This window comes from Plecotus auritus (assembly GCF_963455305.1).
Source record: "Plecotus auritus genome assembly, chromosome: 3".
In the NCBI taxonomy this organism is placed as follows: domain Eukaryota; kingdom Metazoa; phylum Chordata; class Mammalia; order Chiroptera; family Vespertilionidae; genus Plecotus; species Plecotus auritus.
In genome coordinates, this window is record NC_137772.1 from 125,325,181 (window position 1) to 125,341,691 (window position 16,511).

A 16,511-nucleotide genomic window follows, 5' to 3' on the forward strand; every position below is an offset into this window, starting at 1 on the left:
GTCGGGGTTAGTATCAACCAAATCATTAATATAAAATGGAAGTCAGAATCCAAAATTCCACCTTTTCTTCCTCTTCTCTTTGTTTAGTTTAGTTTTGTGTTTTTTTTTGGGGGGGGGTGGTGGACAGGATGGGGAGCTTCAGTATTTGGGAATACTGTTGCTACAGGCATATGTCGTTTGTGCCATTTTGACATAGACTCTGGGTAGAAGAGAAAAGTGGAGCGCTCTGTATCATTTCTCTCTCCTTACTCTATCCACTTGCATCTGGCTCACACCTTCACCCCTCCTCTTAGTCTTGCTCACTTTGCAAGATCCCTTGCCCACCCTCCCTGGCTTTTGCTAAGGTGGTCAGTGACCCCCAATGAACTAAAGTCTAATGGGCATTTTTCAGTCCTCATGTGACTTGAATTTTTAATATGAATAGGCAGGATTGACTCTTCTCCATCTTTAAATGCCTTTTTTTCTTTTGTTTTCCATGTCACCATTTTTTCCTGGTTTCCCTCCTACCTTGCTGACTGCTTCACAGCCCTTTGCTGGCAGTCTTCTGCCCAGTTCTTTTTTTTTTAAAATATATTTTATTGATTTTTTACAGAGAGGAAGGGAGAGGGATAGAGAGTTAAAAACATCGATGAGAGAGAAACATCGATCAGCTGCCTCCTGCACACCCCCTACTGGGGATGTGTCCGCAACCAAGGTACATGCCCCTGACCGGAATCGAACCTGGGACCCTTCAGTCTGCAGGCCGACGCTCTATCCACTGAGCCAAACCGGTTTCGGCTTCTGCCCAGTTCTTTATGTGGTGTTCTGGAAGGCTCGGTCCTGAGTCCCCTTCCATTTTCACTCCACATGCTCACCACAGGCCGTCTCAACCACACCTGGGACTTTACCTTTACACTGGTGTTCTCATGACTGCATCTTTCTTCTAAGCTTCAGGATCATATGTCCAAATGCTTGGCTGTCTCAAAAGTCCCTTTAATTCAGCTCATCCAACTGAACTCCTCCAACCCTTTCCACGCAATTGGGCAAACCAGAAACCTAGGTCTCATCCTTGAAACTATCCCCATTCTAACACCCAGAAGCTATTCCCACAGGGTTCTGCTTAGTGTCTTTCAGCCCATCCTCTCTCTTATCTTTATTACTACCATCCTAGTGCAACTTCATCTCTTCTGAATAACCGCCATAGCCTTCCAAGCAGCTACCCTATATGCACTCCTACTTCCTTTCAGATTCTCTATGCTGAAGCCCAAGTGATGGTGATGAAATGCAAAGCAGATCTTATCATTTTCCTACCTCACATTTCCAGTTGCTTTCAATTACTCTTGAAATACACTACACAGCCCTGCGTGGTTTGGCATCTGCTCACCGCTCCACCCTGAACTCTCGGCCTTCTTTCAGTTCCTCTAGAGCCCAGTGCTCCCTCCCATCCCAGAGCCTTGCTCAGGCTGAGCCTCTCTGCTCACCCTTCCCCTTCCACATAGTGCTCGCCCACTCCTCCTTCAGATCTCAGCTTAAATATCACTTCCTCAGGAAACTTTTTCTCACACCAAAGATGAGATCAAGTTTCTTGCTAGATGCTGTCCTAGATCTCTGTAGATGCCCTCCCTGCCTACGCCACACACACACACACACACACACACACACACACACACACACACACAGAATTTATCACAATATGTAATTATATCTATGTTTAATTATGCAATTCATATCTTATTTGCCACATTAGTCTGTAGCCTTACGAGGGCCGGGTCTGCATCTGTTTTGCTATAGTCTTTTCTTCCTTTGTTTTTGCCCTTTTTATTCTTTCAATATAAAATATTCTCTCTACTTCCTCACTGTGCATTCACCTGATTAATTCCTATTTTCTTCAGTCTCAACATAGACATTGGTGTCCCTTCCTCCTCTTTTCGAAGGCGAGGTTCGGTATCCCTCTGGTGTGACCCCACAGCACCCTTACATGAATTTGCTGTATTGCATTTATCATACTACTAGAGGCCCGGTGCATGAAATTTGTGCATGGGTAGGGTCCCTAGGCCTGGCCAGCGATCAGGGCCAGTCAGGTTCCCTGCCTCCTGGCCTCCCTGCCTCCTCCTTCCCTCGCTCCCTCAGTGCCCGGCCGCCACCACTGGTTGCCTGCCATGTTCCGTGCCACCCTCTGGTGGTCAACGCACATCATAGCGAGTGACTGAACTCACAATCTCGGGGATGCACTCCCAAGGGGACAATTTGCATATTAGCCTTTTATTATATAGGATATTATAATTGTTTGTTCATGTCTTCCTTTTCCAGGAGACTCTAAGCTCCAGGAAGGCAGGGGCTGTGTCTTGTCTATCATTTATTTCCCCAATGCTTGACACATGCTTCATACACAGTAGGCACTCAATAATTATTTGTTTAATGAATGAATGTTAAGTAGTAGTATATTAAAGTGCTTTGAAAAAGTTAAGCACGCCACAAAATGTATTATTTTGGTTATGAGGAATAAGACACGAACATTCGAAAGCCACAAGTCCCTGTACAACTGAAAGCAGAAGAAGACATGAGGTGCTAGTGGATCACAATGCACAAGTGAAGGATTTCATGCCCCAGACAAGATGTTGGAAATAAGACCACCCTGGCAGCATCGATGCTCTCTGGAAAAGACACCATAAAGGCTAGGATGTTCTCCAGGACAAAATAATATCTAAAAAAATAGACCTGGAACTATCTAATACAATCTTCATTGAATGTAAAGAAAAGTTACTATATTTGTAAGAAATATTATTAGAGGGGTGAGTGGCTGGTGCCTGGAACCTGGAGAGGGAAGTCCAAAGACCCTGTCATTGCATCTAGGGCTCCAGCATCCACCTGGGCAAGGGTGCCCTGACCAGCTGGCACATCAGCCTCAGTGAGACAAGACCTTTGAGTTCTTCAATAACTACCTTCATGCTATGCATCTAAGCAAAATTATGGGTACAATTATGAGTACAAGCTATCTAGACTTTTCTCCAGGGAGAGAATTCATAGACCAGTGGATACATTCTAGCCTATTCACCAGTTATATTTCTCATTATCAATTAATGAGTCTCTTGAGAACTTGGTTAGTGGGAATTGGTCCTTCTCAACATTGGGTCCACTTACAAATTTAAGGTTGTAGAGCTGGGGGCCAACAGCTAGAGCCAACCACCTTCACTGACATTCCTAGCTTGTTTCTCTATGAATTCAACAAATTTAAGAGGCAAAAAAAAAAAAAAAAAGTTTTTCCCTTTAGCTTATGTATTAACTTCTGTGGAGGAAAAGCTATTTATTGTTATTTTGTTTTGTTTTATTTTGCTTTTTGAGGATCATATTAAGGATTTTTATTTTGGTAGAGGAATACCCAATAGAAAGGCACATTATTAAATCCAACCTTTAAACTATTGTAATCTTTGAAACTGTCTTAAAACACAGAAATTACTCAAAATTCATGTAGTAGTTTACACGTTTTTAAAATTTTTAGGCAAATCTTCTCTGAACTGAGAAAAGTTTTAACTTATTAAATGACCTAAAATTCCTGTTTTACATTGATGTTCTTCCATTGGCAGAGAAAGCAGACAGCTCTGAAAGAGAAGCTCTCATGTCTGAACTCAAAATGATGACTCAGCTGGGGAACCACGAAAATATTGTGAATCTGCTGGGGGCGTGCACGCAGTCAGGTAATCAATTCCCCCTCAAAACTCCTAGTGAAACACAGGTTAGCCTGAGGACAAAGAGGTTCTCGTGTTTCCTCTTTTCTCAGTCACAGGGTGGGTCCTCAAACCCTAGTGGAATGAGACATGAGTAAGCAGATGGGTCAGTAGAGGATGCCTCTGGTTCTTGGGATATGCCCCATGATTCTAACCCACTTAAAAAACATTCACCACACTGCAAGTACATTTTGTGGGTTCTCCCTCTACCTTTTCTCTAGCTGTGAAGGACTGCTGAACTTGGCCACTGCCCCAGTGGGCTGCTTCAAAGAAGCACAGCCAAAACGGGATTTCAAACTTTATTTTCCTAGAATTCAATGGAACACACACTCTGATTTTTTCACTTCTGCCTAGAAATACCCGAACAATGTGTCCAGGGTTATTTTTTTCTGGGACAGCTGGCCTGGGATTGGGTCTAAAAGAAGAGCAAAAGAGAAAATGGAACTCAGAGAGGATTAGGGATAGTTCTCCCTCTTCAGGAAAACCATAGGTCAGCATATATTTACCAAGTGCTCATCATGCAGCGGACATATTATTTCCAATTGCAAACTGGAGAATCTAGGTGGACAGTGGTTATTGGTGAGGCTGCATGTACAAGGGCCCAGGTGGAAGGTAACAAGGCACTATTTTACAAAGGAGTTTGAGTGAAAAGCTGAAATTGAATTTAAAGTATAAGAAGAGATAAGCTCAGAAAAAGTTTTACTCTCCCAAAATCAGGGGAGAAGTGAGCTGTCACAGAGTATAAAATGTTCCCTGCTACACAGACATCTGAAAAAATTCGTGGGTGTTTGTCTACCTACAATTAAAACTGTCACTATTTTAGGGCCAGTTTACTTGATTTTTGAATATTGTTGCTATGGTGATCTTCTCAACTATCTAAGAAGTAAAAGAGAAAAATTTCACAGAACATGGACGGAGATTTTCAAGGAACACAATTTCAGTTTTTACCCCACTTTCCAGTCACATCCAAATTCCAGGTAAGAGAATAGGTCAAGGTTTCCTGATTATGCATTCTAGGACACATACAAAGTATGATGGTTAAACACCTGTCCTCCCTCTTCCCCCCGCCCAACACACACACACACACACACACTCACTCACTCACTCACTCACACTCACATACACTCAGCTGGCTTCTATAGGCTACACTCCAGCATTGTGGAGTCTGGGTTCTAAGACCTCAAAAAGTCATTTATCTTTGATAGAGTTTCCCTGTTGATTTGGAACAATGGAGCCTTTCCTTCATTACAGCCACTGTAGCTGAGCCAGTCTCTGTCCACCTGAGCCTAAATCACACCCTATACACATATTTAGTTTTGGAAAAGGTGAGTTATTTAATCCTCCCTGGCCTCTGGTTAACACGTAGGTATTGGTAAAAGAATGAACACATTTCCAAAGTCCTGGACATGTTCATAGAGGTCCCGGGAGTATTGCACAAAAGAGCTCTAACCTCATAAGTTGGATTTAAAAAAATAGGTTAGATCCATTGACATAATGTGATGGGGACAGAGTAAAGCTGTGGTAACATTTGTCTCAGTACTCTGCGTTGTGCATTCCTCCATCCGTGGGAATCCTGACTCAGCACTGGCAGAGTCCCTGTTTTGGAGTGTATGGACAAGGGCTGGATAAGTTTGGCAGGATGCTTGTCCTTATCCTTAGAAATGTCTTGCTGATTGCTTGAACATTGTAGCTCTATAACACCGTTTTCTGAATGAATTCACAGTCATTGTGATGGAATCATTCCTAAGGATCCACAGTGCTTTCCTACTTCCCTGCGTATGTGAAAGCTCTCCATTATCCGAAAGGCACATTTGTCAGAGGCTTTTATCATTACTGGGGGACTTTTGGAGGGTGCTTTTGAGATCAAGCTTTTTTTTCTTAGCAGGTGTTTCAGTGCAGGCCTTTGGCTTTCTAAGGTCTGAGACAGACCCAGCGTCAAAAGCTGTAAGGCCCCGTGGAGATCCCCATGCATGTCTTTGTGCGGCTGCCCTTCACCAATTTATACCTGTCACACTAGTCCTCCCTTTTATACTCACTTTTCAGCTTATAATCTAAAACTTAGACAATTCTCATGTCATCTGCATTCTAGAACAGGGTCTGTCCTAATGAGTCAGATATGTGTGGCCAGCAGTTTCTGGTTAATAATAACCAAGGCTGGTGAACTCAGCGCCTTTGATTCAGTCCATCACTAGGCTATGAAATGCACTGAAACAGTTACTTTTGGAATATTTGTGACCTGAACACTTTAGGCCATTTTCAGAGATATGAAAACTATAAGTTGGGGTAAACTTGTATGCTGGAATAAATTGAATCATTGTCTGTATATACTAGTAATACATAGACAGTTCCTCAGTGAAGAGTTCTATATTATATACCATAAAAGAGATCGGCATTATTACTATTTATTAATTTCACAAGAAAAGGAAACAAGTTTTGCAAAGGTCACCTTGAAAAAAGGAAGATGGTAGAAAATGTAAAGTTCCCTGTAGAAGATCTGTGTTACTTGAGCTGTCACAGGGAAGGGGGAGCCCAGTTTAGAAACAGAAGACTGGGGTGCAGCTGCACTCTTTACAGCTCCATGATTTCAGTAAATCATCTCCATCGCACCAAGGTTAAGTTTTTTGGTTAATCTTCACCTGAGGATACTTTTTCCAATGCTTTTCAGAGAGAGTGGGAGGGAGAGAGGGAGGGAAGGAGGGAGGGAGGAAGGAAAAGAGGGAGGGGATTTGAAGAGAGAGGGAGGGAGGGAGGGAGGGAGGAAAGGAGGGAGGGAGAAAGAGAAATGAGAGAGATACATTGGTTGCCTCCTGCACACGACCCGACTGGGAATCAAACCCACGACCCTTTGGTACGGGGACCAATGCTCTACACACTGAGCAACACCGGCCAGGGCAAACCTAAATTTTCTTTTATAAAATGTGACTTTGACACCAGCTTGTAGACTTGTGGTAAGGATTGAGTGAAGTCATCTTTGAACTGTGACGCCATACAAATACCAAACCCACTCTTCCCCCAGTTAGACTGGCTCAATTACACAGATGTTTTTAATTCCACAAAAAGTAGACAAATTGATGCTGTGCTTTTAATTTAAAAGCCCATTTATAATTGGAATTAATTTCTTTGATGAATTGTATTTTAAAAACAATGTCTACTCAGAAGAACATAAATAATGAAATAACAACTTTTTTTAAATAGTATGCCTGGTTCACAAGAAGTTCATATACACCAGGACACAGACCATATCTCAGGGTTCAATGGGAATTCCTTTCAACCCAAAGGTAATATTTTATTCTAATTAGTAGCACTTAAAAATAGAAATGGATAAATGAGTTCTGTTATCTTTTTAAAAAAATGTGTAGATGCAAAAGCATGTTTTACATTGCTACTGTTATCTAGGCTCTGTGAATGTATATTTGCGTTAAAAGTAGCTAAAAAAAATAGTTTATGTATTGTGAATCTTATGTCAATATTTAACTAATAAACACTGGGGGCTATTTATTTGGTCAGATTATTCTTCTTAAAGTAATAAATTAATTAGAGTCATGCCATTACCTGGTAAGTGGAAAAGATGCTGAGTTCTGGAGTCAGACGGGAGTTGGGTTAATCTTTGGTTCCTTTACTTTCTGGCTGGATGACTTTGGGTAACTTATTTAACCATCAGAGTCACAATTTTCTCATTTGTAAAATGGGCCAAATGATACTTCCCTCATCAGACTATTAAAAGGATCAAATAGAAAACATCAAGTATACAATATGGCTCCTAAAATGGGCTGCCTTGCTCGTCTTGGCACCTCACCTAACTGGCCTTAATAATCTCCTCATAGAGATTTACTAAGGCAACTTCTTAGAGTTTTGGCAAAAATGAGGACCAGTTCTATTTTACAGATGAAGTTGAATATGAAAACCAAAAAAGGTTGGAGGAAGAAGAGGACCTGAATGTACTTACACTTGAAGATCTTCTTTGTTTTGCTTATCAAGTTGCCAAAGGAATGGAATTTCTGGAATTTAAGTCGGTAAGCTTGTTGAAGAAGAAATTAAAACAACAAAAGATAATTTTGAAAAAGATGTACTTTTTTTTCTTGTTTATTTTAACTTTTATGTCTTAGTCTTATCCACTGTTGGAATCATCTAGAATGTTAGTTGGCTCTTGGCTAATCTATACTAATGAAAGGGTAACGTGGTAATTAGACCGGCTCAACCAGACATCTTCTGGACGTCTGACTTCCTTCCGGACAAAGCCATGGTGATGGGGGCCAAGGCAGAGGCTGTTAGGGGCAATCAGGCCGGCAGGGGAATAAGCAGTTAGGGGCAATCAGGCTGGCGGGGGGAGCAAGCAGTTAGGGGGCGATCAGGCCAGCAGGGGAGGGCAGTTAGGGGCAATCAGGCCAACGGGGGGGGGGGGGGGACAGTTAGGGGCCATCAGGCCGGCGGCGGTGGGGGCGGCAGTTAGGGGTGATCAGGCTGGCAGACAGGAGCAGTTAGGGGGCGATCAGGCCAGCAGGGGGGAGCAGTTAGGGGGAGATCAGGGCAGTGGGGGGGCAGTTGGGGGCGATCAGGCCAGCAGGGGGTGGGGGCAGTTAGGGGTGATCAGGCCGGCAGGGAGGAGCAGTTAGGGGGTGATCAGGTGGGCATGCAGAGGCAGTTAGGGGCGATCAGGCTGGCAGGCGAGCAGTTAGGAGCCAACGGTCCTGGATTACAAGAGGGATGTCTTACTGCCGGTAGTCGGACATCCCCCAAGGTGTCCCGGATTGGAGAGGGTGCAGGCCAGGCACGAATTTCGTGCACCGGGCCTCTAGTCTATATATATATATAAAAGGTTAGTATGCTAAGTGTCCCTCCCACCATCCGACTGGTTGCTATGACGTGCACTGGCCATCAGGGGGCAGATGCTCAATGCAGAAGCTGCCATGATGCGCACTTGCCATTTATAGAGAAATAGCACTGCGGACCTGGTGCTGACAAAGCAACACTCAGCTTCCCCCAAGTGAGACACAGGCCCCACCACCACCCCAGAGCGACAGCCCACCAAATCACAGCCAATGCTGCTGAGACCCCATGGCACGAAATGCGGCCCACAACCCAGCTCTGCCCGGAAATGGTGGCTGTGGGCACTGGGTAATGATGTCATGTAGCAATGCCCGGCTTCCTCTCTCTAACTACTAGCCTCCTTGCAGTTTCTTCAGCCCAGGAACAAGACTTGCTTTATAGCCAGGTGGAAACATTTACACTTTAACCAAATGTCTGTGAAGGGTTTTCCCGTGCCTCATCTCATTTGATCCTCAAAGAAATCCTGGAGTAGGTAGATAGGAGACTTGGTGGAATCCTATTTTCTTTTTATTAGCCAGAAAATGGAGATTTAGAAAGCTTAGAAACTTGACCCGACTGAAAAGAAATAAGAAATGGTGGACCTTGAAAATGACTTCAGGTTTTCTCACTGTGCAGAATATAGTCAAACACTGCTGCAATTAAATATTTTACCCTTTGTTCTCCCTCTGTGATCTACAATAATAATCTGCTTCATGTTGATATTTACTGCTGTGTTGCTGACAATTACCTGAAAGAGAAGTTGGGGTGCTTCACTGGGCTAGAAAAAGTTTAGCTACATCAGAAAGCAGGTCTAATTAAGCAAGTTTATTCTATATCAATAAAAGGTTAAGTTGACTCATGCATGTGCCATACATATAAAGCTCTCGCTGGCGCCAATCGCATGTGTGTATTTCCATTTGTCATTGTAAATCATGAATTTGGTTGACACTTCTATTATAGAGAAAGGGCAAATAGTGATATTAAAATATTTCTTCTAATTACTTCCCTTTCAATGTGCACGAATTTGTGCACTGGGCCACTAGTTATAGTATTAAGGCTCAGGAGCCCTTAGATAATGGTTATTATAACTCTCCCAGGCTACCGTGACATGTCCAGACAGGAAGTCCTCAGGAATCGCTCCTCACAACACGGTGTAGCAGTGTTGGTCCTTCCTTAGACACTTCAGGTTGTCAGGCCATGCCTTGCACATGGGCACTTGACCCAGGGGGTGAGAGGCTCAAGCACAGAGTTCCCTGCTTTCTAAGCCAGCCACCCTGGGTGCCTTTGTCTGTTTCACAGCATCCTGCTATGGGCAGCAGCCCTGGAGACCTGCCTACTACCTCCTTCACTGCTAATTCATGATCCTTCAGGGCTATGAGGAGAAGGTCCTGGAGCCTGCCTCCAACCATGGCCTCTACCTCAATTTTGCAATCTTTCTATAACTGCCTGCTGTTCCCTGACATTTCAAGTGTCTCCTGCCTATAAGCAGATTTAAGCCATTCCTCCAGCTACTTTCTGTCCTCATTTGCTTGCCTTCCATTATCTTCTCTTTATTTCCCAAACTTTTTCTCTTTTTTCTTTGAGTCTTTTATTTTCTTCCTTCCTCTCTCCTCCACTTTTCTCCCTTTGACTCCTTTCTCCCTGAGTTTGGAGAGAATCATTTCAACCGTATTTTTTCCTTTAGAAAAAGTATTCTCTAATACAATGTTACATGTCAGTTACATCTCAGTTTTTAAAAAGAGTAACATGAAATAAGCCAATAGCTTGGAAGACTAGAAAAAATTCTATTCATAATAGCAACTAAACCTATAAAACATCTTAAGATAAACATAACAAGAAACATCCTATATAATAAAAACCTAATATGCTAAGTGTCCAGTCCACTAGTCAGCTGATCAACCAATCCAAGTGTAATATGCTAATGATATGCTAAGGCCGCTCAACCACTCGCTATGACATGCACTGACCACCAGGGGGCATACGCTCCAACCAGTAGGTTAGCTTGCTGCTGGGGTCTGGCCAATCAGGACTGAGTGAGATGGACCAGACATGCCTTAGAGCCCTCCTGCTATTCCTCCCTGGCTGGCCAACCTCCCTGGCCCTGATCATGCACTGGTGGGGTCCCTCAGCCTGGCCTGTGCCCTCTCGCAATCCGGGACCCCTTGGAGGATGTCAGAGAGCTGGTTTTGGCCCAATCCCACAGGGGGAGTGCTGCTCAGCCAGAAGCCGGCTCACGACTGGTGAGTGCAGCAATGGTGGCAGGAGCCTCTCTTGCCTCCATGGTAGTTGGACATCCCCCGAGGGCCCCTGGACTGCAAGAGGTTGCAGGCGGGCTGAGGGACCCACCCCCACCCAAGTGCACGAATTTCATGCACTGGGACTCTAGTCTTTATATGAAAGAAACCTGTGAAACTTTACTAAAGGGCAAAAAACAAACTCCAGCTAAATTAGTTCTACTGTATTCATAGGAGACAATGTTTAAAGGGAAAGTCAATTTTCTCCAAATTATTTTGTATATAGGGGTAGGCAAAAGTAGGTTTACAGTTATTCATCTGAGAAACGACATGCAGGTTATGATTATTACAATAGCCTCATTAACTACGTGTTATGAGTACTCACAACTGTAGACCTACTTTTGCCTACCCTGTATTTAGCACAACCTCAATTAGAAGTGCAAGAATTTTCCCCCGCCCTTGAGGATATTAAAAGTACTTATTACCTTCTTTGCTCTTCTTTTCCAAATTTGGACATCCTTGCTCAATAGTTTTTAAAAATTACTGTCTCATAGTATTTTTTTAAAAATATATTTTATTGTTTTTTTACAGAGAGGAAGGGAGAAGGATAGAGAGTTAGAAACATCGATCAGCTGCCTCCTGCACACCCCCTACTGGGGCTGTGCCCGCAACCAAGGTACATGACCTTGACTGGAATTGAACCTGGGACCCTTGAGTCCACAGGCCGACGCTCTATCCACTGAGCTAAACCGGTCAGGGCTCATAGTATTTTCTTGACCTTCATCTCTGAGGTACATTCTTCTCTTCATCTTCCTTCCTGCTGTTGGATTCTCTTTGTCCGAGTTCCTTTATCTGTGTAGTTCACCTGCATGTCGACAGTAGTGCTTTCACAGGGATCTTTGCAGATGTTGGAGGGTTATCCACCTGGATTATCTGGCCCGGTTGGCTGTCTGTAGTTAAGTAAATACTCAAACTGCTCACAACTGGAAGTCAAGGAGCACTGCTTTTCCCCTCTGGGCTTGTAGTAAGAATATTTTGAAGAATATCCAGTATCTTAGGTCCTCTTCCCTCATTTTCCCTGTAGGCCTTCCCCTGAACCACAGTGGCACTGTCTCCTGTTTTTGTCCCTCTGCAGGCTCTGTGACACCCTCAATCATTACTTGAGCACTGGCTAGTGCTAAGCACTGTGCTATGTGCTGAGATACAATCAGAGCTCATCATTGTTAGGGGTGAAAGAGACCAGGAGTCAGGCAAATCAGTGATTATATTGGAGCATGATAAATACTGTGTTCTAGTAAGATCTGAGAACCCAGGGCAGGGACAGGCACAGTCAGGCCTGGGGGAGGGAGGTGGTGCAGAAAAGCCTTTCTGAAGGAAGACCATCAGGGAACATGGGATGAGGTCAGAATATGGAATCAGAGGAGTTTGTTGAGAAAGATTGTGGGTTTAAACATGTTGAATGTGAGATTCTTTGGGCAACAAAGTAGACACTTGGCTATGCCTATCTGAAGCTCAAGGGAACTGTTTGGGTTGGAACTAGAGATCTGGGTGCTGGTGGTTACATCCCTGGGTTGGATGAAGTGGCTCAGGGGAGGATCTGGAACCACCAAAGCAGTAGGAAGGAAACAGGAGTGAGTGACCTGCAGAGTTCACAGAAGGAAAGCCCTGGAGGAGGGCTGGACAGCAGTACCACATTCCCGGGGAGGTCAGATCAACTCTTGCCTGGATTGGCGCTGTGCAGGTCATCTCTGGGCTGAGCCAGAGCAGCCTGGGCAGACCATTGGGAGGTGGGAGGTGGGCTGCAGGGCTTGGTGGGGAAGTGGGGGAAATGTAAATGGAGCCTTTAAGTGGACAGCACCCCAGTAGGAAGGAAGGAGAGCTACAGGAATTTGAGTCTTTATGGCTTTTGCTTTTATTTGTTAAATATTGAAAACAGACCTTTGGACCTTTGCTACTCGTGCCCTGTTCCTTTAAAAATCTTCCTTCTTAATTTTCTTGACAAACCACTTGGATTAAAGTTATATCATATTTTAATTCAGGGATTTTTTTTTTCTAATTCCATTACAGTCAACCTTCCCAAGCTTATTTTTAGTATTCTTTTCTGAATGTTTTCTTTGAGGTTACTCCATTTTATTGCCAAAGCCATTTTCCAGTCAGAAAAGTGACTATTTTATCCATCACCGCAATAAGAGTGCTGAAAGACAGCTCTGAAAATCCCTTTGGGAGCTCAGCAGAGGGCCACGTTGTGTCTCATTTATAGCAAGATACGACATCGACTCCGTTTGATCTCCTTTCTAAGAACCCATCCCCTTTGGCCTCTGAGAATGTTCCATAAGCAGCACAATGTCTGCAGCCACAGTAGCTGGAGAATTGGGCCCTGGGTTCGCCAGCTGACTTGGTTACATTTCATGGTGACTGCTCATGACCCAGCAAAGATAAGACACCGCATGAACTATGCATGCATTCATCTGTAACTCCTGCTGAACTCAAAGCCAGAAGAAAGATTGCCACTGTGAGACTGCACCACAGAAAATAACTCCCGTATCATTCCTTCCAGTGTGTCCACAGAGACCTGGCAGCCAGGAACGTGCTGGTAACCCGTGGGAAAGTGGTGAAGATATGCGATTTTGGATTGGCTCGAGATATTATGAGTGATTCCAACTACGTTATCAGGGGCAATGTGAGACTGCTGTTTCTTACACGTTTTTCTTCCATTATTTTGTGTTTTGTCATTGTCATGGTGAACATGTACACTCACTGCAGTGTTGATTAACATCCAAACGTGTCCTCTGAGCAGTTTGCTTTCTTATGCTGAACAAATTTTCTGCAGCTTCAGGGAATATTTTGTCTGTAATAAAATTTGAGCAAAACAGCAACACATCTATCCTGGGGCTTGTCAGAATAGGTCATTTAGGGTCCTTTGAGTACAAGCCACACTAAAAAACAAATCTCATTACTTGCATTTATTTCCCTTAACTATAAAGTGACTATTGAGTTATGTGTCAATGATGGGAATAACTAATAGTTACAATAAAGTACTTAATGTAAATCAAATATTAAATATAGATTTCTATAAGGCACAATATGTAAATTAAATATTAGTTAGTGAACATTTTTCATCTTATTACTATTACACAGGGAAACCTAGAATATGACTAAATTTACTTGTTTAAAAAAAACTGAGGACAGGTATGTTATTTATAAGAAAAGTATTAGAAATACTAGAAGATAACATTGAGTAGTTGAAAGAGTATGATTGTTAGGAATTACACCTGGATTCAAGCCCCTATTCTTCTTCTTTGGGGCTCTTCATTTTTGGGGTTTCTAGCTGCTTTATTGTCCCTACTTGTAAAATAATAACAAATGCTGATATCATGCTTACTGTGTACTAAGTGCTATTATAGGGGCTTTACATATATTAATTCAGTTAGGTCAAAAGTACCCATTTGTGGGTGAGGGAACTGTAGCACAGACATGTAACTTGCCTGTGATTACACAGCCCAAAGATGAGAGTGTGAATAGTCTGAGCCTGAGTTTCTGTATAACCACGATGGATGGTTCAGTGTTTCCCATGGGGAATATACACTGATCTCAGTCAGCATTGTTGTGGGAATAAACCAATAAAATCCACATGAAAGCTCCTGTCCAGGGTAAACATCCAGTAAATGTTAAAAATCAAATTCAACTATATTTCCACTAGACTCAAATAATCATCTGAGCTGATAGATCTGTGCTTCATTGTAGCTGACGTCACAAATATGATGAATGCTCACCTATGGCTATGCAGTTTCTACCCTACTAATTGGTGGTCACTTCTGTAAGAAGCTGAATCACATTTGCAACTACAATTCACTCATTCAGTTGATCAAATTAGCCAGACGAGCCTGCTTGGTTCTATCAGTTCATCAATTTGTGGAGGATTTAAGATAGGGTTTCTATCTTGAGTTTTTATTTTACTTGACAGAATAAATGTGCACTGCGAAGGGTTCCCTAACAACCCATGAAGAAAAACTATTACACAATGCTCTTCGTCCCTGTCTTTTTTTTTTAATTTAATAAATCTTTATTGTTCAGATTATTACAATTGTTCCTCTTTTTCCCCCCCCCCCATAGATCCCCTCCACCCAGTTCCCACCCCACCCTCTGCCCTTACCTCTCCCCCACACTGTCCTCATCCATAGGTGTATGATTTTTGTCCAGTCTCTTCCTGCACCCCCCACACCCCTTTCCCCCCGAGAATTGTCAGTCCACTCCCTTTCTATGCCCCTGATTCTATTAAATTCACCAGTTTATTCTGTTCATCAGAGTTTTTATTCACTTGATTTTTAGATTCACTTGTTGATAGATATGTATTTGGTGTTCATAATTTTTATCTTTACCTTTTTCTTCTTCTTCCTCTTCTTAAAGAATACCTTTCAGTATTTCATATAATACTGGTTTGGTGGTGATGAACTCCTTTAGCTTTTTCTTAACTGTGAAGCTCTTTATCTGACCTTCAATTCTGAATGATAGCTTTGCTGGGTAGAGTAATCTTGGTTGTAGGTTCTTGCTATTCATCACTTTGAATATTTCTTGCCACTCCCATCTGGCCTGCATAGTTTCTGTTGAGAAATCAGCTGACAGTCGTATGGGTGCTCCCTTGTAGGTAATTAACTGTTTTTCTCTTGCTGCTTTTAATATTCTCTCTTTGTCTTTTGCTGTTGGCATTTTAATTATGATGTGTCTTGGTGTGGTCCTCTTTGGATTCCTTTTGTTTGGGGTTCTGTGCGCTTACTGGATTTGTAAGTCTTTTTATTTCACCAGATATGGGAAGTTTTCGGTCATTATTTCTTCAAATAGGTTTTCAGTATCTTGCTCTCTGTATTCTTCTGGCACCCCCATAATTCTGATGTTGGTACGCTTGAGGTTGTCCCAGAGGCTCCTTACACTATCTTCAAATTTTGGGATTCTTTTTTCTTTTTGCTTTTTCGGTTGAGTGTTTTTTGCTTCTTTGTATTTCAACTCTTTGACTTGATTCTTGCGGTCCTCTAGTCTGCTGTTAGGTCTCTGTATAATATTTTTTATTTCAGTCAGTGTATGTTTAATTTCTAGTTGGTCCTTTTTCATATCCTCAAGGGTCTCGCTAAATTTATCGGCCTTTTCTAGGAAATTCTTGAAAAACCTTATAACCGTGGTTTTGAACTCTATATTCAGTCATTTGTTTTGCTCCATTTCTTTCATTTGTGATCTGTTTCTTTGTCTCCACATTTTTGTTGCTTCCCTGAGTTGGTAGAGTAGCTTTGTTTGCTAGGTGTCCTCTAGGGCCCAGTGGCTCAGCCTCCCCAGTTACCTGAGGTGGACACTCTTTTTTTTTTTTTTTTTTAAATATATTTTATTGATTTTTTACAGAGGGGAAGGAAGAGGGATAGATAGTCAGAAACATCGATGAGAGAGAAACATCGATCAGCTGCCTCTTGCACACCTCCTACTGGGGATGTGCCCGCAACCAAGTTACATGCCCTTGACCGGAATCGAACCTGGGACCTTTCAGTCCGCAGGCTGATGCTCTATCCACTGAGCCAAACCAGTTTTGGCAGAGGTGGACACTCTTGGTGCACCCCTTTGTGGACTGTGTGCTCAGCCTTGTTGTAGTTAAGTCTTGATTGTTGTTGGTATCACTGGGAGGAATTGACCTCCAGGCCAATTGGCTGTGAGGATCAGCTGTGTCTATGCTGGGAAAACTTCTGTGCTGGAGACACTCTTATGAGACAAGACTTGCAAATTGCAA

General features: G+C 42.8%; 1 protein-coding gene across 1 annotated transcript in view; it reads left to right on the top strand.

The window, feature by feature from the left end:
- FLT3 (fms related receptor tyrosine kinase 3) overlaps nucleotides 1–16,511 on the top strand; it is an 81,124-nt gene that overhangs the window by 52,366 nt on the left and 12,247 nt on the right. The window contains exons 16-20 of the mRNA XM_080659620.1: nucleotides 3,564–3,674; nucleotides 4,528–4,681; nucleotides 6,900–6,982; nucleotides 7,590–7,717; nucleotides 13,302–13,424. Of these exons, the coding sequence (XP_080515746.1) occupies nucleotides 3,564–3,674; nucleotides 4,528–4,681; nucleotides 6,900–6,982; nucleotides 7,590–7,717; nucleotides 13,302–13,424 (599 nt within the window). The remainder of the gene's footprint in view (nucleotides 1–3,563; nucleotides 3,675–4,527; nucleotides 4,682–6,899; nucleotides 6,983–7,589; nucleotides 7,718–13,301; nucleotides 13,425–16,511) is intronic.